The following is a 26,346-nucleotide window of genomic DNA, read 5'->3' as shown; positions in this document are numbered from 1 at the left end:
GTCAGTTTGGAGCATTCTAAATCATAGCACGAAACATGTAGTAAACTGCACCATAAAGAGATCAACGTCACTAATAGAAGGCTTGAACATACCTCAATCGTCCTATAATAAGGGTCTAGCAAAATCTTGGCCAGCGCTACTATCTGTGGAGTGCGATCCCATCCATCAGAGCAGTGCACAAGGACTGGCCTGCCTTCCCTGTCCACCACGTTTGCAACCAGTATAGCTGCCTTCAACATCACAGATAAGTGTTGCAGCCACTTGGTGCTCTCCAGAGCTGAAAGCCAACTGTCAACAAAAGACAAAGGAATACATCAATCATAGGGGAAAAAATAAAATCAGCTGTGGTCAATGAATTATTACAGTTAAGCAAAGGTATGTGCAGTAATGTGAAAGGAACAAGACTCAGAAATGTCACTAAAACAAGCACATGAAGAAAGAGGGGACAGTTGATGCCATTAAGAAACCCAACTGATGGTAACCCAACTTTCCAGTTTTCTTTTTCTAAAAGTAAGAGTCAGAGAGAAATCATATCACGCCTATGCAGCAAATTAAACACTGATCAAAGCAGTTTGAGTGTGTCCAAATTGTAAGGAACACAGTGAGACAAAATAAAATCTATCTGCTCCAAATCCACTGCAACATTCTGACTTGCTTGATCATATAGACTCACAGGATAATTTCTGCTGTGCAGATACAAATGACAAGAAAACTTCCAATTGGTACAGAGATGGATGCAGGCAATCTTTTGGAGGCGATGCCATGGTTAACAAAAAAAATACCTTGGAATGTCCTCTATTCAATTTGGGGGCACCAAAGGTACTAAAATCAGAGTGAAAGGGCTGTTGCATGCTACACTTTGCTACAAAGAAAAAGAGATTACAGACACCCTGTATATCATTCCAAGATATTATGCTTTGTTTTTAAGTAGAGTTGCATACATTGATTTCGATTTAGATTTTTTTAGATTCCCTACAGTGTGGAAACAGGCCCTTTAGCCCAAGCCCACATCGACCCTCCGAAGAGCAACCCACCCCCTTTCATTTACCTAACACTACAGGCAATTTAACATGGTCAATTCACCTTACCTACATATCTTTGGATTGTGGGAGGAAACTGGAGCACCTGGAGGAAACCCAGGCAGACACGGGGAGAATGTGCAAACTCCACACAGACAGTTACCCAAGGCAGGAATTGAACCCGGGTCCCTGGCACTGTGAGGCAGCAGTGCTAACCACTGAGCACCGTGCCACCCCAAAATATTCTTCAGTTAGAAGACACTGGAAGCATTGAAGTTGATTCAATCCGGATAAAGAGTGGAGCTGGAAAAAGCACAGCAGGTCAAGCAGCATCAGAGGAGGCAATGTTTCAGGTCAGAAGCTTTCATCAGGACTGGGGGAGGGGAAGGAGACAATGAAATAAATAGAGGAATGGGGCTGGGGAAAGATGGGTGGGATGGCGATAGGTGGATGCAGGTAGTGGTCAGTGGGAAGAATGGAGCAGATAAGTGGGAAGGAAGATGGACAGGTAGGGTCAGGTTAAGGGGGAAGGGTGAGGAGATTTGGAAGCTGGTGAATTCTATATTAAGGCCATATGGTTCTAAGCGCTCAAGGTGGAAGATGTTCTATCTCCAGTTAGCGTGTTGCCTTATGTTGACAGTGGAGAACAGACATGTCATTGGGGGAGTTGAAATGGATGGCAACTGAAAGGTGGGGTTAATTGGAGCGTCTGGGCCATAAATGTTCCCTGAACTGCTCTGTGAAATTGCACTCAGTCTCTTCAATGTAGAGGAGACCTCATCGGGAGCAATGGATGCAATAAATCAGGTTAGACAAAATGCACGTGAATCTTTGCCGGACTTGGAATAATTCTTTGGGGCCTTGGACAGAGGTGAGTGGGGAGATGTGGGTCAGGTTTTGCACCACTTATGGCCGCATGTTGATCCTGGGCCCCCTGAGCCGTCAACACAAGGCCATACGCAAACTGGAGGAAGAACACCTCATCTTCTGCCTTGGAGTTTATTACCATACAGCTTAACATGGCATTCACCAGCTTCCAAATTTGCCCACCTCCTACCTCAATGCAGGCCCAGCCCTCCCTCTCCACCCCGCTTCCTTAACCTGACCCTACCTGTCCATCTTCCTTACCACCTATCCATTCCACCCTTCCTAATGATCAATCACAACCACCTTCTATCTGCATCCACCAATCGCCATCCATCCACCTTTGCCCCACACGTGCCCCCTCTCCTTTTATTTTGCAGTTCCCTTCTCCTCCCCAAGTCCTGATGAAAGGTTCTGACCTGAAACATCAACTCCCCTCCTCCTCTGTTGCTGCTTGACCTGCTGTGCCTTATCCAGCTCCACGTTTTGTATAGGTCCGTTAGCTCAGATGATTACAGCGTGGTGCTAATACGCCAAGGTCGTGAGTTCAATCCCGACACTGACCAGGTGTATCACTGGTGTTCGCAAGTGGCAGGTTCGCACTTGCAGGGCCTGTGCTTGTCATTGCTTTTCTTGGGGCAGCATGGTGGCTCAGTGGTTCGCACTGCTGCCTCATAGCGCCTGGGACCCAGGTTCAATTCCCACCTCAGGCAACTGCATGTGGACTTTCCACATTCTCCCCGTGTCTGCGTGGGTTTCCTCCAGGTGCTCCAGTTTCTTCACACAATCCAAAGATGTGCATGTCAGGTGAAATGGCCATGCTAAATCGCCCATAGTGTTAGATGCATTAGTTAGGGGTAAATATAGGAGAGGGGAATGGGTCTGGTGTGGAGACTTGTTGCGCTGAAGCGCCCAGTTCCACTTTGTCAGAAATCTAATCTAATCTTTATCCACTCTGATCTCCAGCACGTGCAGTTCTAACTATCTCCATGTTGATTCAATTTGCCAAGTATCACTCACCACTGCTGACTCTCCAGCGTTAGGACGACAAAGGCAGTTTTTCCAATAATAACTTTCAAAGGAGAAGCTACAGAAGTCAAGGGTACAAAAGTACCAAAGATGGTGACCAGCCGCCAGAAGACATTGCAGACACTGGCTTGCTCTTTCAGGATATATTTCGGGGACCAACATCATTCATTTTATGGGATTTGAAATCATGGATTCAGCTGACAGTTCCAGAAACCTCAGCTGTCTCTTGTAAAAGGAGAATCAATCCTTATATGGAGGAGGTAACAAAAACAAAAAGAGATAAGGCTGTTTTCCCTACTTCAGAGAGTCTACCAAGGAGAGGCATGAACAGCAACTGCAGTCACAGTCAGAAGAAACTTCTCCTTGTCTAGACAGTCGAACCACTACAGGCATGCAGAAGCAAAACTGTTCACTAGTTCAGTCACCAATGGAAGTAAGTGAAATTGATGAGTTGCATTACGTATATACACAAAACATCAACATGTGACATACTCCCTTGAGATGTTTTACCCAGGGATCTACGTTTACAGCTTTAAAATAACATGGAATGCCTTTGACAGAGCTTAGATTAGAGCATCTAAGATCTTGAACATCTCACAATTCAACAACAATTGTTGAAGTCTAAATAAATAAAAAGATAGTTGACCGAAAAGTCCATTTCTTGGCAGCAACACAATGCAATCAAACCTTAGAGACTACAAAATCAAAACTTGAAGCATGTTTCCAGGAATTAATTGCGGAGATGGCCAATATTCTCTTGCAAATGGTACAACATATTGAAGGAGGCAACTGTCTCGGGTTTTTGGAGATGGCCAAAACCCAAAAATCACTGTGCACTATTAGCTGATGAAAATTTTCACTTGCAATTGAGTGACGATCTTATACTTAAAAAAGACACTCCTCAGAAGGAAAGGAATTCAGGTTTGCAGAAGACTATCAGTGTGACACAGTGTTCGGGATGAAGTTCATCTGCAGTATAAAGATGACCTTCTGAAAAAAATCTGGGAGTAAATTAAATTGGGCATTATGCCTGCAGATCACAGTGCTTTTCAGAAAACCTGTGTAGACCCTGATCCACAAGTATCTTTCCTCAATGACAATGATGCACTTTTATTTGAGGGAGTTACTGAAACACTCTAAGCTGCAGTGCAACGGTCATTCCTGTGCTCACCCTCCCAGACAATAAGTCTGACCGTGCATCCCATATGCCCTACTGAAAGCTGAGAATTCTGCTGGAGATTAATGCCGCCAATCAGAGACTTATGGAGGGTGGATGGGGGTAGCTGGGCAAGTGGAATAAAGAGTCAACTGCAACTAGTTAAATGCTAGCTGTTAAATGGGATACAATAAAGGAACTTCGGCAAGATATAAAGGGAATTGTATCATTACTCTCAGGATTGCTACTGAGCAGGTACAAATGGAACTATGTCATCATGACACCAGATCTCACAGAAATGATGGCCAATTCTATTAGGGTGCAGCAGCATGTCCCCTTTTACTGTGCTTTGTAAATAGTTATGTTTAATAAAGTTTGTTAAAGTTCACTCGAGAGTAGTTATCACATTCCTACTAACGCAAAACGAATATATCCATTTACAACTGCCTACACACAAATTTCTTCCTTCAGATCTTCTTTCCATTAACCCTTCCTCATTACTTAAAAACACACCTTTTAATAAGATTTTTCATCTGTTTTGTTTACCATTCATTTTTCTTTCTCCCTGTGGGAGATTTTTAACTCTACAAAAAATATGCTAAGAAATTAACCATTTATATGTACATACACACAATTCAGTCAGCACATGCTTTGTAAAACTGCATACATATTAGTCAAAGATTGTATGTTCTGAAGAGAACAAGTAATGAGATAGGTGTATATGTAACTTAGTCCCCGAAACTGCTTACACTGGTAGAAATATGGCACTCACTTTCCAGGATCTGGCATCTGACTGCAGACAGCTCGGAGTGAATGGAAGCTGTTCCTGATTGAGTGAATGTTTGCCATTCCCATAAACATCACTTCACAGTTTGGATAATATTCTGCAGTAAATACAAGAGTCAGAAAATCAGGGTGGAGTAGGTAGCAACACTGGTGGTACTGTCTAGGATGCAGGGAACATTTACACATTGCCTGTGATGGACATAACAGTGCAGACCTTATCAAGGTCTACAGAAAAAAGCCTAGCCAAATCTCAATCCTCCAATTAATAGGTTACATGGATCACGAAACCGCAGTTCACAAAGATAAGTAGAGGTAAAGGAATTATTCAGCTTAACAAGTTTACTCTCTCGTGAAAGCCTATTATTCTGATCAGCGCAGCACGTAATGGCTGTTCAAGTGATTGGTTTACTCCAGAGGTGCTCATCAATATGTGAACAAGCTGAACCTGATACAAAGCGTGGATAACTAGCCTGCCATATTAAACACAGTCTCCCCAGAACGCTGGTATACAATGCTAGCGTAACATAATATAAGGCAAGGAAAATAATCATCAATTCCTGTCATAATTTTACAAGTAAGACCCATATGACTGATTTTAATTCATCCAACCAGAATGATCCTAAAGACCCTTTATTGAAGTATTCAATTGGTTATTAAATGATCATAGTTAATTGGCTTCCAATACTGAATTGGAGAGACAATTCTGTGTTCTGATCGGTCTGCGAGAGAAACCAGCGATTCGATTTTTGCCTTCTTTTCAAAGTCAAAACTCATTACTCAACTCCTATCATTTCAAGTAAGTTTAGTGTTGCAACATTATCTATGGATTTCAAGGCACTAAATATAATGATTGCGCCAAACAAGACAACATCAAACATCTTAAAATGTCTTTTCACATTTCATTCATGCCCAATTCCCCAGGCCAAATCTAAAATCAAAAATCCAATATAGCCAAAGGAATAATGTATGCTAACATCTATCCTCTGAAAGATGCAGTCCCTCTGATTTATGGCACTCTGAAGTAAAAATCATACATTCAAGTTTATACCCTGCCTTCTAAGAAATGCTTCAAAACTAAAACCAATAAAAATATTAAAAATTTATATTAATGCAATTCACTTAATATGTGCTAACAAACAACTCAGAATATAGATTTCTTTCTTTTGGATCCTATGCTTCAAACAGCAATCCCAGGAGCTGGTGCTAGCTAAAAGATATGAGGTGTTCTAAATTTCTGAACAGCTTCTGTATTGTTTCTTAAGTAACATGTTTTCTGCTGCTATACATCAACAAAACATGCTTTCTGAGCTGCCCTCTAAGATGATCAGCTTGGCTTCAGAAGGAGAACACTGAGTGCACATAAATACTTGCTGGGTATGTTTAATTTTTAAAACCACATCCAATGATACTTTCAGTAATGAAGCTAACTTTTAAGTGGTTTAAAATTAATCAATCTTCATATACATGGCACTTTCAGGAAGATGACTCTTAATGTTATCTATTGATAGCTGCAGTTTAAGGATTTAGAAGTTTGATCTACTAACCTCAGACAGATGAACAAATTGACTGGAACAGTTCCTATAAATTGAGACATGCACACTAAGCTTCCCCTAGGTTTCCGCTTCTGAGGAATTACATCCTGATCATGCTCACGCTAGTCTTTATCCTTACAGTCTATGTAGGCAAACAAAAACTCTCCTACCATATTCTACTTAAAGCTTGATCAGTATAAATTGATGGAGCAAAGGATTTGAGGTATATCTCAGGATCAGGAGCACAAGCTGTGTTAACACATAATGCATACCTTCACACTCACAACCTCCACCCTTCGCTCGGTTGGCTACAGCGGCAGTGTATGATCTTGCATCCAAAATAAGCAATTTCTGTGGGGCCCCTCCAACCTCCGCCATAGAACCTGAGGATATGGATGAATCTAGAAGAGATTGTTACATTTTAATTTCTAACTTCATTCCAGTGATCAATTTGATCCTTAGTGGGCAGTAACATCAGCTATCATTTCCAACTATAACCGATAACACACAAATAATTCCACCATTAGAAATTAAACAGAATTCACAAGGAGAATTATGGCAAGCCAGTAGGCTCAAAAGCAGCATTGTGTTCTATTTGCAAGAAACACTGCAGAAATTTGTCAAAGATCCTTAGACAGCACCTTACAAATTCATGACCAATTCCATGTAGAAGGACAAGGGCAGTAGCTACATGGGGACATCACCAGCTACAAAGTTCCTCTCCAAGCCCCTCAACTTCCTGACTTGGAGATACATCACTGTTCCTTCATGTCATGAGGTCAAAATCCTGAAACTTCCTCCCAAATGGCATTGTGGGTCTACCTATCGCACATAAACTGCAGCAGTTCAAGGTGGCATCTTGTCACCATCTTCTCAAGGACAACTAAGGACAACCAGCAACATACACATCCCACAAGTTAATTTTTAAAAAGACATACTTGCTGCTGTGACTCTCTACTTCAAATTCTGACAAAATGGTCAGTTAAAAAATCTGTTGAAGATTACAGTCTTCTTCCCTCAATCTACAGTGGTGCATCAGAAGGACCCCACACCTGAAGTGACTGAGTTCAGACTGACATGCTGGTCTTCCAAGGTCAAAGACCAAAAGCAGTTTTCGTGACAGGTAACTGATTGGCAGCAATCTTTAGTACTGAAAATGTGTTGCTGGAAAAGCGCAGCAGGTCAGACAGCATCCAAGGAACAGAAGAATCACTTTTCGGGCATAAGCCCTTCTTCAGGATTCCTGAAGAAAGGCTTAAGCCCGAAACGTCGATTCTCCTGTTCCTTGGATGCTGCCTGACCTGCTGCGCTTTTCCAGCAACACATTTTCAGCTCTGATCTCCAGCATCTGCAGTCCTCACTTTCTCCTGCAATCTTTAGTAGTAAATATTTGGAAATCAGCAGATTCTGAGATCTCTGAGCAGGGGAGATCTAGTTTGATCTCATGAAGTAGCCTAAGAACTTTTCAAGAGCAAGCTGGGATCCCAAGGGACAAAGTTCAAGAAGTGTAATTCTAAAATTGCAATTTCTGGCAATTTTAAATATGGATTGTAAACCTGACAGAACTGGTTCCTGATCCCATTTGTTGCTTTTTCGGAAATCCACTGAAACTCACGGAACATAGGAAATTGGAACAGAAGAAGTAATCCCAGTCTATCAAATTTGCTCTGCCATTCAACGAGATATTGGCTGATCTTTCACCTTAACATAATTTCTCACACTATTCTCATATCCTTTCACATCTTTAATATTTGGAAATTTGTCAAATTCTGCCTTCAATCTGCTTAATCACTGAGGGTCTACAGCCCTTTGGGATAGGTAATTCCAAGGACTCACCCTCTTGAGTGAATGGCCAATTGATCACTTGTTCTGAGAACATAAACTCTAGTTCCAAAATGCCCCGCAGCCAGAGCAAACAGCTTGGCTGCATCTAACCTGTCAATCCTTGTAACATAAGTTCCATGCACTGGTGCTCCTAATCTTTTCTTTTTTCAAAGGATCAAGCTGCCTCTATTTCTTTTCTCAATCCTTGTTGGCAACAGACTATCCACCAGACACAGATGGCAGCTGGAAGTTGGGAAGAGTCCTGGGAGTATAGCTTTACAATAATACATCAACTTTTCGGATCTGACAAAAGTTAGTGGCGGCTGATTGCTTCAGCTATCCCTCCTTTCCTGCAACAAAATATCTGTTATCCTCAATGATGTAGGTGGGATATATTCCACATTGTGGAAGATCATGGTTATGAAGCAGTATTCCATCAGTAAACAGCACCACGTTTTATTTCATTAAATCTGAAATACATCTATATTACTTCCTTTCTTTACATTTATTTAAATTCCACTTAGGACTTCCTATTCCTCTGCAGATGGAAAAGGAGAGTACTTTGTAGGTCTCATCCCAGTACAATTGCTTAAATTTTGATGTCATCATCTTATGGGACCAACATTTTGAATAATTGTGGACTTATAAGCTAGTGCTGCGTGCTCAATTATTCATTTTGCACCTGTAGCCTTAAGTATGTGAAGAAAATCCTACTTTCTAGCTATGTAATGCCATCTACAGGGGAGGATATGTATCAACATTGTTGCAAAGAATAAAATTCACTGGGCTGTCTCTACAGAGCACTTAGGTTAATTGACATTAAATGACCACTTTGAAGAGGTGCAGGAAGGTAGCTATGAATTAGCATATGGTAAGGAGAGGAGATACAAAGCAAAGCAATCTGGGACATAAATTGCTCAAGTTTCTCAATTAGGCATAAGGTAGGTTTCTAGTCTGCAATCTCACCAAAGTCAGTGTCGGACAAACAATTTCCCTCATTTCTGCTCTTTCCACTCAGTTTTCCTCGGTCTAAAATGCAGGCTTTAGCAATGGATGTCACCAAATATTCATCATCAGCGTTCCTCCAGCCCCACCAACTGATTTCAGGCTGACTGCAACGTGATATCACAGCACCATTCCGCAGGTGCCTGAAGAAAAAAAAATTAAGTTTTAGTATGTGGAGACATTGCAAACAGGTGCACCAGAAAGATGTGAAATATTTCAGATAATTTTCCATTCAAAACATTCAGCACAAGTCTCACACACATGCAATTGCGCAGAGCATAGAACAGTACAGGCCCTTCGGCCCTCAACAGCACTCCTTGGGCAGCTCAACAAGAATGCACGACATGATAATGCATTTCGATAACTGGCAATAGTAGCATTGCACCTGTAACTGAATGTAAACCAAAACTTAACTGTTAAATCCAGAATTTTAGAAACTGTGAATGGACTATGGCTATCAGTATTTCTACTTCCATGTCCTAGTATGGAAACTCACCAACAAATCTGCATACATTGAATAATTGTGCACATGTAATTTTCTGTTTTTATTCAAGTGAATTCAAAATCATGGGCTGAAAACAGAAAATGTAGCCAAGAGTACTTGTATTTCAAACTTATCCATCAAGTATTTGAAGATATCCTCCACAGCCTTTTGTTCCTTCGCTCCCTTTTTAAAAGTTCTCTCTCACACGGAAACACTTGTTGCGGTGTTGTTGCACAGATGCTAGCTAGCTTCTGTACTGTGCTTAAGTGGTCATGACATACAAATATAAGAGTTAGGAGCAGATGTAGGGCAATTTGGCAGTGAGTCTATTCAGACATTCAGAAAGTTCGTGGGCGACCTGATCTCATCTATCCTCGACAAGCTTTGATTCCTTGCCTACTGAAAATCTACCTAGCCTTGTTTTAAGATTATTCAATGAACTGCCTTCTGAGGCCAAGAATTCCAAAGCTGGACAACCCTCAGGAAAAACAAATTCTCATCTCTGCCCTAAAAGAGCGACCCCTAACTTTAAAACAGTGTTTCCAAGTTCTTTCTGTGCTAAATCCAGAATTTTGGAAACTGTGAATGGACTATGACTATCAGTATTTTGACATCTGTGTCGTAGTATTGGAGCTTCACCAATAAATCTGTGTATATTGAATAACTGTGCACATGTCATTTTCTGTTACGATGTGGGGATATCTGCTATGGGCTGGAGAAGAGCTTGCAGCAGAAACAGCAGGATACAGTGGTTTGGCCATTCTTAATGAATAAACATATATTTGGTAACAAGCAAATTCATGAAATGGGAAATTATTTAAGGAATATTAGTTTCAACAATAAGCTGCAACACAAACAACCAAAGCAACTGTTCGGTCTCTGGCTTGTGTCACTGAAATTAAACAATGTCAGTTTATTCTTCTTTAACAGTCTTTTAGAACGAGCATACCCTTCAACCACCAAAAACTATTTTTCTTTACATTGTTTACATATTACACACTTAACCACATTGATAACACTTTTTTAATTTCCATATAATTTTCAATAAGGTCACTAGTCAGGGCTCAGCAGCACAAATATGCATTATTTTTGTTCATTCTCACTCAGAAAGACTAAGGTCATGCGTGGTGTAGAAGTGTGGCGATTAGGATGTAGAGTTGGGATGCTTGAATCTGTTAAGCTCAATACTAAATTAAGCAATGCTTTTACTCCATGGATAAAGATGGATTAGGGTTAGGGTTTGAGATGCATTGAACAGGCTGTGTGCACTGGGTTATTGTACATGTTCAGTATTTTCTATGCTTTCTGGGTCCTGCTCTTAGAATATATTTAAAAACAATAGGTTTTATCATCTTTTCTCAAACATAAGAGAGATAAAACTGAACACTAAGCATCATAGCACGTTATTGAAGTTCATTTCCAATACTGATGTGTTTAAACAAACTTTGGGCATTTTACAAGCAGCTAAAAAGGATTCTACAAGGTCTACGTCAGGTTGTTGCAAAAGGTGTTTTTAACTATGTGCCTTTCTCATGATTTATTTCACAACTTGTTAGCCATTAGATTAAAATATGAACATTTTTATTTACAAGTTATTAATTTAGTTTATGGACCTTGGTACTTGAACCATTATAGAAAGGTTGTAATTCAGCAAGAGCGGTAAAATAGACTCCTTTCCAGGAATTTATCTTGGCAGGCAGAAACAAACATAGGACTGAATCTTACACTTGTTTGAACAAGTGTCAAATTGCAGGGTTTCTTTGAGAATTTGTCATAGTGAGGCCTACTGACTTCTCTCATCCTATTTTGCAAAAGTCACTTCCTTACTTTCTAACCATGACGCTATGACATCTTTCACGGTCTATTCCCACCTCAACTTCCTGTGAGGAGTTCCAAGAACAACTTGCCTTTCAGAAGATATAAGACCATAAGACATAGGAGTGGAAGTAAGGCCATTCGGCCCATCGAGTCCACTCCGCCATTCAATCATGGCTGATGGGCATTTCAACTCCACTTACCCGCATTCTCCCCGTAGCCCTTAATTCCTTGTGACATCAAGAATTTATAAGACCATAAGGATTTACCATATCAGGATTTACCACACCTCTTGCGCCCACCATCATCTTTCAAAGCTTGTTGCACACTCAGACAAACACTGTCTGTCTGGAGTGGTCTTACATTGTTTCTGACATTTGTCTAGGACATCGCATAAAGGGGGAAATTATGGTCCTGCTTTGTGAGCAGGGTCATGGAGGTCCTAGATGGGGTGGTGCCAAATTGGAACTTGCTCTTCCCCAGAACTAGCAGTAGAAGCATCAGCACAAAACTGAGTCAGCCTGAACCAAATATCAGAGTTAAAACAGTCTCAGCTATCTAAAGGAATGAAGAGCACTGCAAAAATATCAATGTCCTTCTTCACTCCTCCTGTGCAGATGCCACCATCTTCTGTCCAATAGCTCATTCTATTTCTGCTACTAAACCCAGCTACATCAAGGCATATTTTCACTATTGCCTGTAGCATGACCCCCACTCGCTCTCATCAACCCCAACCATTTGCTCTGCATGCTTTTTGCACTGCCTACTCACTCATTCAGAACAGTTCTACACTTGTACTTCTACACTTTCATAGCCCTTAATACCTGTTGTGTTTCATTCCAGGAGGAAACAGACCACAATGAGGCATGTGTTGCAGGTGCCAGTGCTACACTGGGGTGGACAAAGTTAAAAAACATATACCACCAGGTTAAAATCCAACAGGTCTATTTGGAAGCACTAGCTTTCGAGGTGCTGCCTCTTTCAGCTGTCATTCTTTATAAGCATCATCTCTTGACTCTGCCGGCCCCAACAGGTCTGGGCTAATATTACAGGCTGTTCTTGACTTACTTGAGAAACTGACTCAAAATTAAATCAACTGTTCATATTTTGATTTAACAAGTAAGGCAAATAAATTTAAAAACTATGATAATAGGACAGAATAATACTGTAAACTTTGCAGTATTTGAGGTATATAATATCTGCCAGTTTATCAAGAGTGCCACTTCTTAAAGTGCTGGTTAAATCGTAGTTTGTTGTAATAGTATTCATAACTCAGACATTTGTACATTGGGGACTGCATGCAGTCTTTTCTTAAAAAAAAGATACTGAGGGAGAAATGTTATCACAATACTTGGAGAGCTCATTACTCTTCATATAGATAGATTAAACAGTTGGCTTAAATGTATTCTAGAACCTTCAACTTCTAAACAAACTCTTAAATTTTATCAGTGACTTGTAAGGTCCATAAGTAAGGCAGTTGTCAGTTTTGTTATTTAATTATCTTTTGGAGACTGTCAACAAATGGAACTCATTAACAACATGATGTCGGAAACTGATAAATCCAACTAATTCGGTCATTTTGGAATATAAATGCATTCAAACGGAGTTCTTTACAGCTAAGAAAGAAGTCATAATTAACATTTAAGAAGTTCACCTGTAAACGACTACAGGAATCCTTTTCCAAGATCTGAAGGTCCCTACACTTTCCAATTCTTTATCCGTGATCCACACTGGAACTAACAGTTTTTGGGGATAACTAGCACACAACCTGCAAATTGAATACAACAAGGAATTAGGTGGGTTTGTTTCAACACGGCCTTATGCTTGAAATATAGACAATAAATGATCAATCTGAAGACACAAAACAAATTTATAATTGAGTTCCAACACTTGTTAAACCACACTGCAGTTTGGTCCACAACATTGCAAATGAAACAGTGAGCACTGTGTCTATGCATTACATCCACCATAATTCCAGAGTAAATGTTTACGTAATGTTCCCCACATTATATTTTTAGCATTCCATATGTACACTACACCGTACGAACTTTGGGACTTCAGTTCCCCTGCATAAATGTCATCTTTATAGATATTAGTTCTAATCTTCCATGTTTTCATGAGACCACACAAACATTACTTACAGTATACATATACACTAGAATTCCAGCGTGAAATGGTTCCAGGTAACACTGCACAAACTTATCAGTCCCCATAATCCAGACCTGGGTCCAACGTGTAAAGAGTGTGCAATAGAAGCAGTGGCTCCCAGTATACCTATCATATCGACTGAGGTTTTAGAGGTTGGGTATATGAATAGGATGAGCTAAAGGGATATGGGCCAAATGCTGGCAAATGGGACTAGATGAATTTAGGATATCTAGTTGACATGAATGAGTTGGACTGAAGCATTTGATTCCATGCTGTAGAGCTCTATGACTCTAACATAAGCTACTTAACTGGACTTATTAAGTCTACAATATTTTCAGAGAAAGGTCATGTCATTCAGTTTGCACTGTAAATGGTGTTGAACACAGACAGAGAGAATGTGCCACAGGGAGAAACAGCCACTGCCCCCCTCTTTTTCTAATTTTGAAAGCTGAAGTCCCACTGAATCCCACAAAAAAGAGATCAGATCTAAGCTCCGCAGTTCTGATACGTCCGGTTGCAAATGCTGGGGAGCCACTAAACAACCAACAGGTGGTGGAGGCTTCACAAGAATCCTCATTGATAAAGGAGCCCAGCACATCAATGCAAAATATGGCTGACACATTTCATCCATCCTAAGCCAGAAGTGCTGAGTGGCTGACCTGTTCTACCATCCTCCTAAGGACTGCAATATCACAAGTGCCAGTCTTCAACCTATCTAACTCAGTCCACATTGAGAAACAGCTGAAGCCACTGGATGCTGCAAAGGCCAAGTTTGACAATATATGGAGGTCTTGCACTCCAGAATTAGCCATACCCCTAGCCAAGAGTACAGCAACTAAATTGGCATCTACTCAACAATGTGAAAAAAGTGAAAACTTGCCTAGATATGTCCTATGTACAAAAAGAGGGACAAATTTATCCAGTCAAAACAGTCCTATCAACTGTCTCTTGATGAACACTGCTTGCAAATGAGTAATCCACTCACTGAGGTTCAATTTGGTTTCTACCAGGGCCACAGGGCTCCTGACCTCAATATATGCTTGGTCCAAACATGGACAAAAGAGCTGAACTCCAGATGTGAGGTAAGGGCAATTGCCCTTGACATTACAGCAACATTTGGCCTAGTGAGATTTCAAGGAACCTTAACAAAACTACAGCAATAGGCATCAGGAAAACTCTCCACTGGTTGGAATCATACCGACACAAAGATGATGGTTATTATGAGGTCAGTCATCTTAGTAGTGGAACATCTCTGCAAGAGTTCCTTAGGGTAACATCCAAGATGCAATCATCTTCAGCTGCTACATTAATGATCTTCCTTCTGTCAAAAGGTCAGTGCGATCCTTCACTGATAATTGTACAACATTAGCACCATTCATGACTTCTCAGATACTGAAGCAATCCATGTCCGTATGCAACAAGACCCTGGGCAATTAGCCCTGCCGTCTGGACAAGTGGCAAGTAATATTTCTGGATAGAGCAGAGCAGAATACGTGCAGTAAAGGCATTTCTATTTAAGGGCTGATGTAAAGTTAGCAATGATGAAACTAGCTCTTGGGAAATGAAAAGTACCGATGGGTTGGTCTGGCCCTTCATTGTCATGTTTCACCCTGAGATTTTCTGCTTTGCTCTCTATTTAATTACAGGAATACAATATTCCAATACATCACCATCTACTGCCGCACAACCTTTCTAATTTCTCAATTCAGAGAACTTGCATCACAAAAGAAAAAGAAATTTTGGAAAGCATTTTGGAAAGGCAAATCAGGGCAGGACTTACACACTTAATAGTAAGGTCCTGGGAGTGTTGCTGAACAAAGAGACCTTTGAGTGCAGGTTCATTGTTCCTTGAAAGTGGAGTCGTGGGTAGATAGGAGAGTAAAGATATTTCCTTTATTCATCAGAGCATTAAGTACAAGAGTTGGGAGGTCAGGGGAGCCAGTCGACTTGGTATATTTGGACTTTAGGAAAGCGTTTGACACAGTCCTGCATAAGAGATTATTGTGCAAGATTAAAGCATATGAGATTTGGGGGGTTTGTGTATTGAGATGGATAGAAAACTTGATGGCAGAGAGGATACAAAGAGTAGGAATTAATGGGTCTTTTTCAAACGGGTCGGCAGTAACTAGTGGGGTGCCACAGGCATCAGTGCAGAGATGCCAACTATTTACAATATATATTAATGAGTTGGGTGAGGGAACAAAATGTAACATCTCAAAGTTTGCATAGGATTTCCCAGTTGGATGGGAGGCTGAACTATGATAAGGATGCAGGGATCCTTCAGCACGATTTGGACAGGTTAGGTAATTGGGCAAATCAATGGAAGTTGCAGTATAATCTGGATAACTGAGGTTACTCACTTTGGAAGCAAAAACAAGACAGATTACTACCTGAATGGCTGCAACTTGGGAGAGGGGAGAGTGCAGCGAGACTCAGGTGTCCTTGTGCACCAGTCGCTGAAGGTCAGCATGCAGGTGCAGCCAGTGGTAAAGAAGGCAAATGGTATGTGGGTCTTCATTGTGAGAGGTTCGAGTGCAGGAGCAGGGATGCATTGTTGCAGTTCGACAGGGCCTTGGTGACGCCACATCTAGAATATTGCGTGCAGTCTTGATCTCCTTTTCTGAGGAAGGATGCTCATGCTCCCAAGAGAGGACAATAAAGGTTTACCAGGCTGATTCCAGGGATGGCCAATTGACATAGGAAGACTAGGTTAGGATTGTTTTCATTCGAGTTCAGATAGATGAGGGCAGTGATCTCAGAGACTTATAAAATTCTAACAGGAGCAGCCAGTGTAGATGCAGGGTGGATGTTCCCAATGACATGTGCCCAGAACCAGGGGTCATAGTCTGAGGATTCAGGGTGGACCATTTAGGATGGAGATGAGGAGACATTTCTTCACCCGAACAGCGGTGAGCCTGTGGAATTCATTACCACAGGAATTAGTTGATGCCAAAACATTGAATGAATTCCAGAGTGGCTAGATAGCACTCGGAGTAAATGGGATCAAAAAGTTATGAGTGGAAGGCAGAATTAGGCTATTCAGTTGAGCGATCAGCTATGTCTGGGATGAATGGGGGAGCAGGCTCGAAAGGCCGAATGGCTATCTCCTACTCCTATCTTCTATGCTTCCACCTTCTTGAATAAACAGATTATATTTGCTGTTTGCTCAGCAGTCTCTTTTAATTGAATCTTTCCAGAACAAAGTTGGGAAAATTAACAGTGTACCTGCTACCTTATTGGTCAACTCTTATAAGACACAATGATGAAGCCTCAAGACTTGTAACATTTACCAGCTAGTTTCCCTAGTGTTATAAATTCATGCAAGTTCATCTCTTTCTTCAACCTCGTTATTTACAGGAATGGGAAATGTTTTTATATTCTCTATTGTTAAAATCGAAGCAAAGTATTGATTCATTGCATCTGCTATTTATCTTCCTTCTATTAACTCCTTATTCTTAACTTAAGGACTAACACTTAATTTACTTACTCTTTTTCCTTTTACGTGCATATTAAAACGCGGAATTTTCTTAAAAAACATTTCTAGCTAGCTTTCTCTCATGCTCCAATTTATTTGCCCTGATCCACTTCCTAGTTACTCCCTGCTGTTGCTTATTATAGACGAAAGGGTGCAACAATGCTATCAAATTAACACAAGTGTGGGCAATTTGTGTTGATTTCAGCAGCACCTAGCCACATCTGTATGATGCCTGACAAGATGGGCATGGTACCATCTAATCTTTCTAGTCTTCCAATTACAACAAATTAGGAGTAAGAAATAGATTTTACTGCATGTTTTCAAGCAGTGATAGTCAGAAAAGAACAGGACCACTGTGCATAGACACCACACAACTCAAATGCCAAAGCGTTGTAAAAATACAATTATAGACAAGATCAGGACAATCAGAAATATTGTAGTCAGAACAAGGGCACACAATACAGATACTATACAAAGGGTAGTTCACTGTTTAAAAAAAGCTGCAAAGCCAGAGATTTCAGGGCAGGGAAAAGAGAAAATCATTGCACAGATATTGAATTGCTATAGGAAAACAGGACAGATCAGACCACTTTCCAAGATTACTGTGATAAAGTATTAGGGTATGGCATATGAATATTATTCATCCAGGGAAATGAGAAGTCACTGTATGCATTTGACAGCGCTATAATATTTAGTCACAAATTAAGTTACAATCAATACAAAATTAGGTAAGTTAGATTAACATTTCTTTGACATGACTACTTCTGAAGGTGCTACAGTATCCACTTTCACATCTGTAGAGTATTTATGAAATAGGCATACTTTTACAGCCATACAGAAGGCACACATAATTCTACTTTTACAGATGTAGATCAGCCATGCACCCCAAAATCCACTGTACCCCTTCACAGGAACACTGATTCTTGCTTCAGCTACTGTGTTCATTTCATCTTTCCTGATGTATTTTTGCCTTCTTTAATGCTACTTAATGTAAAACTTTATAAATTGGATCTATCCTTGAATATCTTTCCATTTGTACAGATTAAAGCATTGGCAATTGTTGCTGTGTGTGAAATGGAAATCAGAAGGAATTACTGCAAAGCTATCTAAATGTTGTCACTTGATCCAAGTTTTGGGATTTACTGGCCAATGAGTAACATTGTTGCTAATCTTATGAGGCCTTCTGTCTTTTTCAGCTTCGAAACACAAGTTCAGTGACCTATGGCAACTGCATTGGCTTGGCTGGTATTTCAGGAATATGTACATGTAATACCACCAGTGCACAAGGGCACATTGAAATGTGCATGCTGTTGCAGAATCTTCTCTTGTGAGAGTGTGCTATGCTCTGACTTTGTAAAGCAGAGAACTTCTTTAAAGACTTGTTTGTCAAATTAAGAAACACATGCAGAGCATTCTTTACAATTCTCTCATGACTGTATTTAGGGAAATCCCAATTGTAAAAAGCAGATAACACGAATGTGTTCACCAAATGAATATTTAGTAACGTGGTAAAGTGGTCTTGCTGTCCTTCAGAGAGATTTTGTGAATGCCATGCGTTCAAAGACCAATTTCAAACATGCACTTAAAAATCATGCATCCAAAAGTATGAAAATTATATAGTGCCAACCTAATTTGGATAAGGTACAAGCAAAAGTAGGTCTTATGCATTACTTTAAGAATGGATAGACTTGCAGGATTTCAATGGAGGAAAGATAAACCCTGTATAGGGTAACACATACAAGATGCATAGAGGAAAAGTTCAGCAGGGATGAGGTGATAAAGATGGAAGCTAGGTAAATTATAAATAAGATTTATTCAGGTGGTGGTGGTGGACAAGAAAAGATTGGTATTTTAAAGTAAGCCTTCAAGAACCCGTAAGAATCTTTTTAAGAACAAAGACAGTAAGTGAGAAAAAAGGAATATACACTAGACAAGAGATGCACAAGAAGTGTTCAGACTTGAGTTTTCAAGGAATTGAATCATGGTTTAAAGGTTGGGAGTCAAATTGAATGCATTATTGGAGAATTTTATAACTGTTTATTGGGGAATTTTGGAATTACTTTACATTATGGCCTATGATCAAATTAACTTAATTTCACATGAAGACGGTCAAAAATAGTCACTATAATGTGGCTTTAAACAAAACAATGTGTATACCAGTCATCTCAAAATTGGCTTATCTTACATAAATTAGTTTAATCAAGGTAGCGTTTGTTGACACCTTCAACTCTCTCTCTCCCCCCACCCTCTTTACAGGTCTCTCATGCTTGCCTCGGCCCCAAACCTTCTTCCTGGGTCTCGAATCTCCACTTCCCTCTTCCCATCCTTTCCTAGGTCCTGATCTCTCCCTTTCTCCCATACCCAGAACTGTTTGTAGATGCCTGTGCAATTTAAAGTAGTGCATATCGTGATGATGTCAGCGAATGCGGCCTTTAATTAACAGAGATCAACCATGTTAAGACGGACCCGGAGGGTCCCGTCTTTGCGTGTTCTTTTGGAAGGAGAGACTCACACTGGCAACTATGATAAGACGCAGACAGCAGTTTATTCACAGAATCTTAACTGATACAACGAATCTACAAGCCATGCATTCGTTGGAGAAGGCGTTCTGCCTTCCCGTTCAAAGTTGACACAATTATACTTCGCGCTGCCTGGAGTCCCCGGTCAGTTCGCCTTCCCCATTGGTCCATTCATCTGCGCGCGCTGGGGATTCGTCCTCCTATTGGCCGCATCGAAGTGCCTGTCCAGCTCCTGCTGTGCTTGACAATGGCTCAGCCATCCCTGGGAGCGGTTCCGATCCCGTATTCAATAGTCCATTGTGTCAAGGAATTACTATGCGTCTGACAGGCTAGCCATTTTCAATAGTTTTAGTTTAACTAAATTGTCAATTACACTTATCAACTTTAGACTTAAATAGAGCCATTCACACTCACTAGTTACAGGTTCCGATAGAGCAATTCACACTTGTCTAACAGTTACAGATTCCGATCAGTTTCTTTATTAATCCCAAGTTTCGATGGGGCAATTGATACTGGCTGGTATTTACAGGCTCCAAGATTTAATTAACATTATGCATATCCCTTACAAGCTCCAGCAGTCATGCAATCGCCTGCAGCAGCTCGCTTGGCTGTTGTTAACCATTTCAGGGCTGGAAGTGTCACCCTCCCTAGCCCTACATTAAACACCGCAGTGAAATCTCCCCAACATTCCCTCCCTTGGCCTCTACTGAGGCCACACCAACCCATGTAAACAGTAACGAACGTAAGAGGACCGGAAGGGGGAAAGTAAACCACATAGGGTGCCACGTCTGCTGTCCAAGAAAAGAAGTGCAAATGCCCATCCGCTACGGTGGTGTGTGGTTTGTCTCGTGTTTCCTTGTACAACAAACGAGAAGGTGTAAGGGCATACTGCCCGCAGTCAGGTATACGCCAGCGACCGGAAACCCAATGGAACAGTGTACTGTGCCCCGGCCTTCCTGCCGGCCAGAATGGCTCACCGGCCTGCAGGCCCGTCCAGGCGTCTGATGTGTGTACTGCAGGCCATGTGGTCGGAGGCAATCTCCTCCCAGTGCACAGCGCAATTACACCTGTGCCAGGCTGACCCGTGCCCGAGGAGAGTCTTCCGCCACTGGACAACCTCCAGTCAGTAACAGACAGCAACCTCCATCCAGGTGCCGCTGAGGACAGAGCCGGGCAGTGGCAACCCGGTCAAAACCCACATAGAACCTCCGATTGCAGGGTAGTAGTTACTGGTGTGACCAGCAGTTGGATCCCGGGGCATACAGTACTTCTCGGCCCCTGACTGCGGCGTACAGTATAGGTTAAAGTGCTGCCAATGTAGGTGGGCAAAACTAACACGGAAGGGGTTTATTATATTCTTCGAACAGCAGATGCTACATTGAGGGAGAAGGAATAGTATTGGGTAGAAGTAGGGGAAAAACGAAAACATAAGCACACCTATTGGAGCCCCGTACCCTACGGAAATAGATGACCCTCAAATAGGCCTGTCACCGTGAGCAGTGTGAATTGCCGTACATTAATGATAATCCCCCGTCTACCGGGAACGGACATGCGCGCAAACTGTAGCATCTGTATCTATCCAAGAGAGAAAAAAAATAATCATTACAAACCGCAAGCATCGAGAAAAATCATTATAAAGCACAGGCAACAGTAGACAAATCATTATAAACCGCAAGCATCGAGAAAAAAAAATCATTATAAACCACAGGGAGGCAATCCGGCTGTCAGCTGGGTAAGCTTTCTAGGATTTAAGTACTCGAATCAGCAGGAGATCCCCCCCAGCCCGCCAGCTGTGTAAATATATTAAAGGTACTTGAAAAGTGATTACCTAGAACTCGAGCAATTTCACCACAGGCCGTTGGCTGTGTAAACAGCAAGGACCCTTTGAGGTAAAAGCTGGGTGAGTTTCCGATTTAAACGGACAGATGACCCAGCCCGGGGTCTGTGGAAGACAGCACCCACATCCGGATGAAAGTGAGGGAGTCGGGCACTAGGGTTAACTGTACATCTGAGCGGCTGGAGGCACCAGCTCCCGCGCGGCGGTCTTTGCCCCCACCTGCTCTAGAATCTTCCCAAACTGTTCTAAGATATGTGTAGCCGTCTTGGAGGCCTGCCCTTCGACTTTCATCTTTAGGGAACCAGTTCTTAACCCGCCACAGCTTGAGACTATTCTCTAGGTTTCGGACCTTTCGTTTAGCCTCCATAGCAGTATTATTCTCCCTTAACTGGGTCCTGATCTCCCCCAATATCTCCCCTGTTGGTGGCCGCGAGTCGGGGGTTTTCGGGACTGGGGTGGACTCGTCAGTGTACGCATCAGTGGGTAAAGTAACAGTCGCGGCTAAATAGTCTAGCTCGGGGGTGCCCACCCCGCGGGGGGCTTGCCTAGCACAATTGTTTGGAGAGCCGAATAATGTGGCGACCTGTAGAGACCGTCCAGAATCGTGATCATTAATGTGGGATTTTTAAATATTTCTCTCAATCTTGTCAGGATAATTCCCTTTTGTTCTGGTGCTTGGGCAATCACCAGGTCCAACCTTTCCTTATGCAGGGCTACGCTATCCAGCAGTAACTGACTATGAATAGGCATGTCCCCACCGTCCCTGCAGTGCCACCAGGGCACTCCGGGACCTGCTGTCCTGAGGTGAGTCAACTTAGGTGGTCCGAAAATTCAGGTCCCCCATGTCAGATCTCCCCTGAAGGGAACCGCTTCAAAAACAGTACGTCTTTCAAAACCTGACCTTCGCGTGGCAGATCTCTGCTCTTAACAACCGGTCTAAGGCAGACGTCTGTACGGTTACACCCTCTTCATAAGAAGAGCTCCGACCTCTGTCACCCCGGGTATGTTCGGTGGTCACAACAAATATACAAACCAAAAGTCCGTCAGGTTTAAGTGCTCAGTAACATGGATCCAGGAAGTCGAATATGGTCAGCGCTCAGGTAGGAAACGTCAGGTAATCGTCAGGCAGAACTATCTGCAAAATCGGGCAAAACAGATATGCGCTCTGGCTCCGAAAGCCACGCTAGAGATTCAGGGGAAAAAACACACGGGAAAAAACACATGCGCTCCGGCTCCGAAAGCCACGCTAGTGATTCACACTCTGGGTAAAAATATATATGCGCTCCGGCTCCGAAAGCCACGCTAGAAATTCACACACTGGGTACAAATATATATGCGCTCCGGCTCCGAAAGCCACGCTAGAAATTCACACACTGGGTACAAATATATATGCGCTCCGGCTCCGAAAGCCACGCTAGAAATTCACACACTGGGTACAAATATATATGCGCTCCGGCTCCGAAAGCCACGCTAGAAATTCACACACTGGGTACAAATATATATGCGCTCCGGCTCCGAAAGCCACGCTAGAAATTCACACACTGGGTACAAATATATATGCGCTCCGGCTCCGAAAGCCACGCTAGAAATTCACACACTGGGTACAAATATATATGCGCTCCGGCTCCGAAAGCCACGCTAGAAATTCACACACTGGGTACAAATATATATGCGCTCCGGCTCCGAAAGCCACGCTAGAAATTCACACACTGGGTACAAGTATATATGCGCTCCGGCTCCGAAAGCCACGCTAGACATTCACACTCTGGGTACGTCAAAAGGTTAGTAAAAGCTTACCAGTCAGGACTCTGCGATGCTGCTGTCAAATTGATCAGGTTTTTTTTTTGGGTTGGTGAGGGTCGGAGAGCAGACAAGAAACTAACTGAAAGTAAATCTAACTACTGGAAGCCTTGGATTTAACAGGCGCTTCCCCACCTTTAGAAAACTTCGGCCGAAGGTTGTCTGCTCCCTGATCCGCCAACGTTGCCAACTTGCCGTTGTCTCTTTCCCTTCCCGCGTCGGGGTCACCAAATGTTAAGACGGACCCGGAGGGTCCCGTCTTTGCGTGTTCTTTTGGAAGGAGAGACTCACACTGGCAACTATGATTAGACGCAGACAGCAGTTTATTCACAGAATCTTAACTGATACAACGAATCTACAAGCATGCATTCGTTGGAGAAGGCGTTCTGCCTTCCCGTTCAAAGTTGACACAATTATACTTCGCGCTGCCTGGAGTCCCCGGTCAGTTCGCCTTCCCCATTGGTCCATTCATCTGCGCGCGCTGGGGATCCGTCCTCCTATTGGCCGCATCGAAGTGCCTGTCCAGCTCCTGCTGTGCTTGACAATGGCTCAGCCATCCCCGGGAGCGGTTCCGATCCCGTATTCAATAGTTCATTGTTTCAAGGAATTACTATGCGTCTGACAGGCTAGCCATTTTCAATAGTTTCAGTTTAACTAAATTGACAATTACACTTATCAACTTTAGACTTAAATAGAGCCATTCACACTCACTAGTTACAGGTTCCGATAGAGCAATTCACACTTGTCTAACAGTTACAGATTCCGATCAGTTTCTTTATTAATCCCAAGTTTCGATGGGGCAATTGATACTGGCTGGTATTTACAGGCTCCAAGATTTAATTAACATTATGCATATCCCTTACAAGCTCCAGCCAGGTAGTCATGCAGTTGCCAGCAGCAGCTCGCTTGGCTGTTGTTAACCATTTCAGGGCTGGAAGTGTCACCCTCCCTAGCCCTACATTAAACACCGCAGTGAAATCTCCCCAACAACCACCAGCTTTCACTAATACACCCAAGATGCAAAAATAGCTAAGAGTTTAAGCACAGCAGCAGTCTCAGCTCCCCTTGCAATGTAAATGCCATTGTTCTCACACCTAATGAGAATAGCTCCTCAATCTAACATTCAGTTTTGATTCACAACTCAGCATAAATATTGACCTGAATACAGGGATAAGTGCCATGTGGGAGAAGTGGCACTGGATTCTCTACATCAACCTGAGAACCCAGCCAGGGTATTGGTTTAATTTCTCATTAAAAAGACAAGAATAGTATTCCTTTAAGCCTGCTCTCCCAGTCAGTGAGATCATTTAGACAATGCAATGGTTCCTCAGGACCAGGCTGAAATATTAACCTTGACTTCTGTGCTGGACATTCTGGAGTTGGCTTTGAACTCAACATTTTTACATATAAAATGCGACTAAAGCAAGGCAAGTTAAAAAAAAAGGTCAGGACAGAGATTTACGTTAGATAGTCAAGGTTAAGGTAACAGAGAACAAGTTGCTATTCTAAACAGAATTAGAATACCTAGCAGGAATAGGTTAAAATCATTTTGGGGTCAGGTAAAAGGGTGAGAATTGAAGGAAATGGAAAAGCAAACAATTAAGTGAGAACGGTTTGGAGACCATGCATGCTGTCAGAGTGACAAGCTCATGAATATGGTAGTGTATAAGGCTAATCATGAAAAACGGGTCAGAGTCACTCAGCCAGGGTTCAGTGAAGCTCCAAATGACCTTCAATACAAAGGTCATGAATGAAATGCATCTTATTATTGTGCTTGTGCAGAGATTTTTCAGGATGATGTGGAAGGCGAGGTCGATAGCTCATTGGGTGTGTTCATAAGGGGAAGCACACCAGGGACCTCAGCATGCAACAAAAAGGGAATTGATGTAATCTGCTTTGCAAACTAATCTAATTATCCTTTCATGCACCTGTATTTGCTCTGTTATCTCTGCTAACCTAGCCTATATCCTGGCCTCTGGGGCTGTTTTTTGTTTCCTCAAAATCTTCATTTTGTTATAAGCCATCTTTTACAATGGAGCAGTGGTAGTGTTCCTACCTCTGGACCAGAAAACCCATGTTCAAGTACCATGTGCTTCAGAGATGCCATAACATCCCTGAGCAGGTAAATTTAAAAAAATCCTGGCCTCAACTGTTCAGGTCTGTCACATGTTAATCAGAGTGTATCAGCCATGTCATGTAGCAGCCCAAGTATTCAACTTTATTTCTCGATCTTTACCTATTAGAATTAACTCACTTGTAATTGCTGTTCACCTCACTGACTCTCCAGACATTTTGTAGATCAAAACGCATTCTTTCTACTTCCATTTCGAAGCGGTGACAAACATGATCGCCTAAAGAAATACAAGAACTAACAGTCAGGTTTAATTATAAAACAAAACAGCTACCTAATATTAAAGCTTTATTTCAACATTTTCTTTTTGTTCCTGATTTTCTTAATTATCTAGGACAGTAGTAGGTGTGAAATCACACAACCCACCCAATTTGATAAAGGTGCTACCAGAGACAGAAGAATGATTCTCAGATGGCAAATCAAGAATTGCCAAACTCAAAAACTGTTCACCAATCTATGGAACAGACTTACACAGTCAAGTGATTACTATTAGCTCTCCACTCACCAGGACGACAGAGATGCACATGCTGATCTTCCTCATCAGCACAGATTCCCAGACACCAAGCATGATATGCAAAGGCAAACAAATCCTCCAGTCTTGTTGGTTGGGCAATCACTTTATTTAATCTCTTTAGCCATTCTTGACATTGCTTAAATGTAGAAAAATGACACCTGTGGAACAGAAAGACTTCAGCAAATACAGCACAGCCAAAGACAAAATTCACAAATGCATACGAATAGCCAAGTGCGTAAATATTGTTATTCAAACCTCTATGTTAGACACTCAAATATTCAGGATTAACTTTGAAAAACAAACCAAAACATAACTTTAATGAGACATTAACATTCAGTCTTAAATTAATTGAATACAAAATATAAGCACCACTTTTAGAACTTATTGTCTATAAATGTAAGGGTGTTA

The 26,346-nt window shown here is 41.8% G+C and overlaps 1 protein-coding gene across 1 annotated transcript in view; it reads right to left on the bottom strand.

Moving 5' to 3' along the window:
• The window catches only part of LOC148141901 (phosphatidylinositol-3,5-bisphosphate 3-phosphatase MTMR4-like), a 67,443-nt gene that overhangs the window by 25,852 nt on the left and 15,245 nt on the right, over positions 1-26,346 (bottom strand). Inside the window, exons 5-11 of the mRNA XM_087977132.1 lie at positions 25,930-26,096; positions 25,548-25,644; positions 13,169-13,282; positions 9,177-9,358; positions 6,659-6,787; positions 4,841-4,952; positions 93-288 (exon numbers count right to left, since the gene is read on the bottom strand). Of these exons, the coding sequence (XP_087833258.1) occupies positions 93-288; positions 4,841-4,952; positions 6,659-6,787; positions 9,177-9,358; positions 13,169-13,282; positions 25,548-25,644; positions 25,930-26,096 (997 nt within the window). The remainder of the gene's footprint in view (positions 1-92; positions 289-4,840; positions 4,953-6,658; positions 6,788-9,176; positions 9,359-13,168; positions 13,283-25,547; positions 25,645-25,929; positions 26,097-26,346) is intronic.

The sequence above is a fragment of the Chiloscyllium plagiosum genome, unplaced genomic scaffold (assembly GCF_037043375.1).
Source record: "Chiloscyllium plagiosum isolate Xiang-an unplaced genomic scaffold, Cpla_swu_hap1 HiC_scaffold_31, whole genome shotgun sequence".
Taxonomy (NCBI): domain Eukaryota; kingdom Metazoa; phylum Chordata; class Chondrichthyes; order Orectolobiformes; family Hemiscylliidae; genus Chiloscyllium; species Chiloscyllium plagiosum.
The sequence above is the reverse complement of the archived record's forward strand: the minus strand, read 5'-3'. Positions and strand labels throughout refer to the sequence as shown.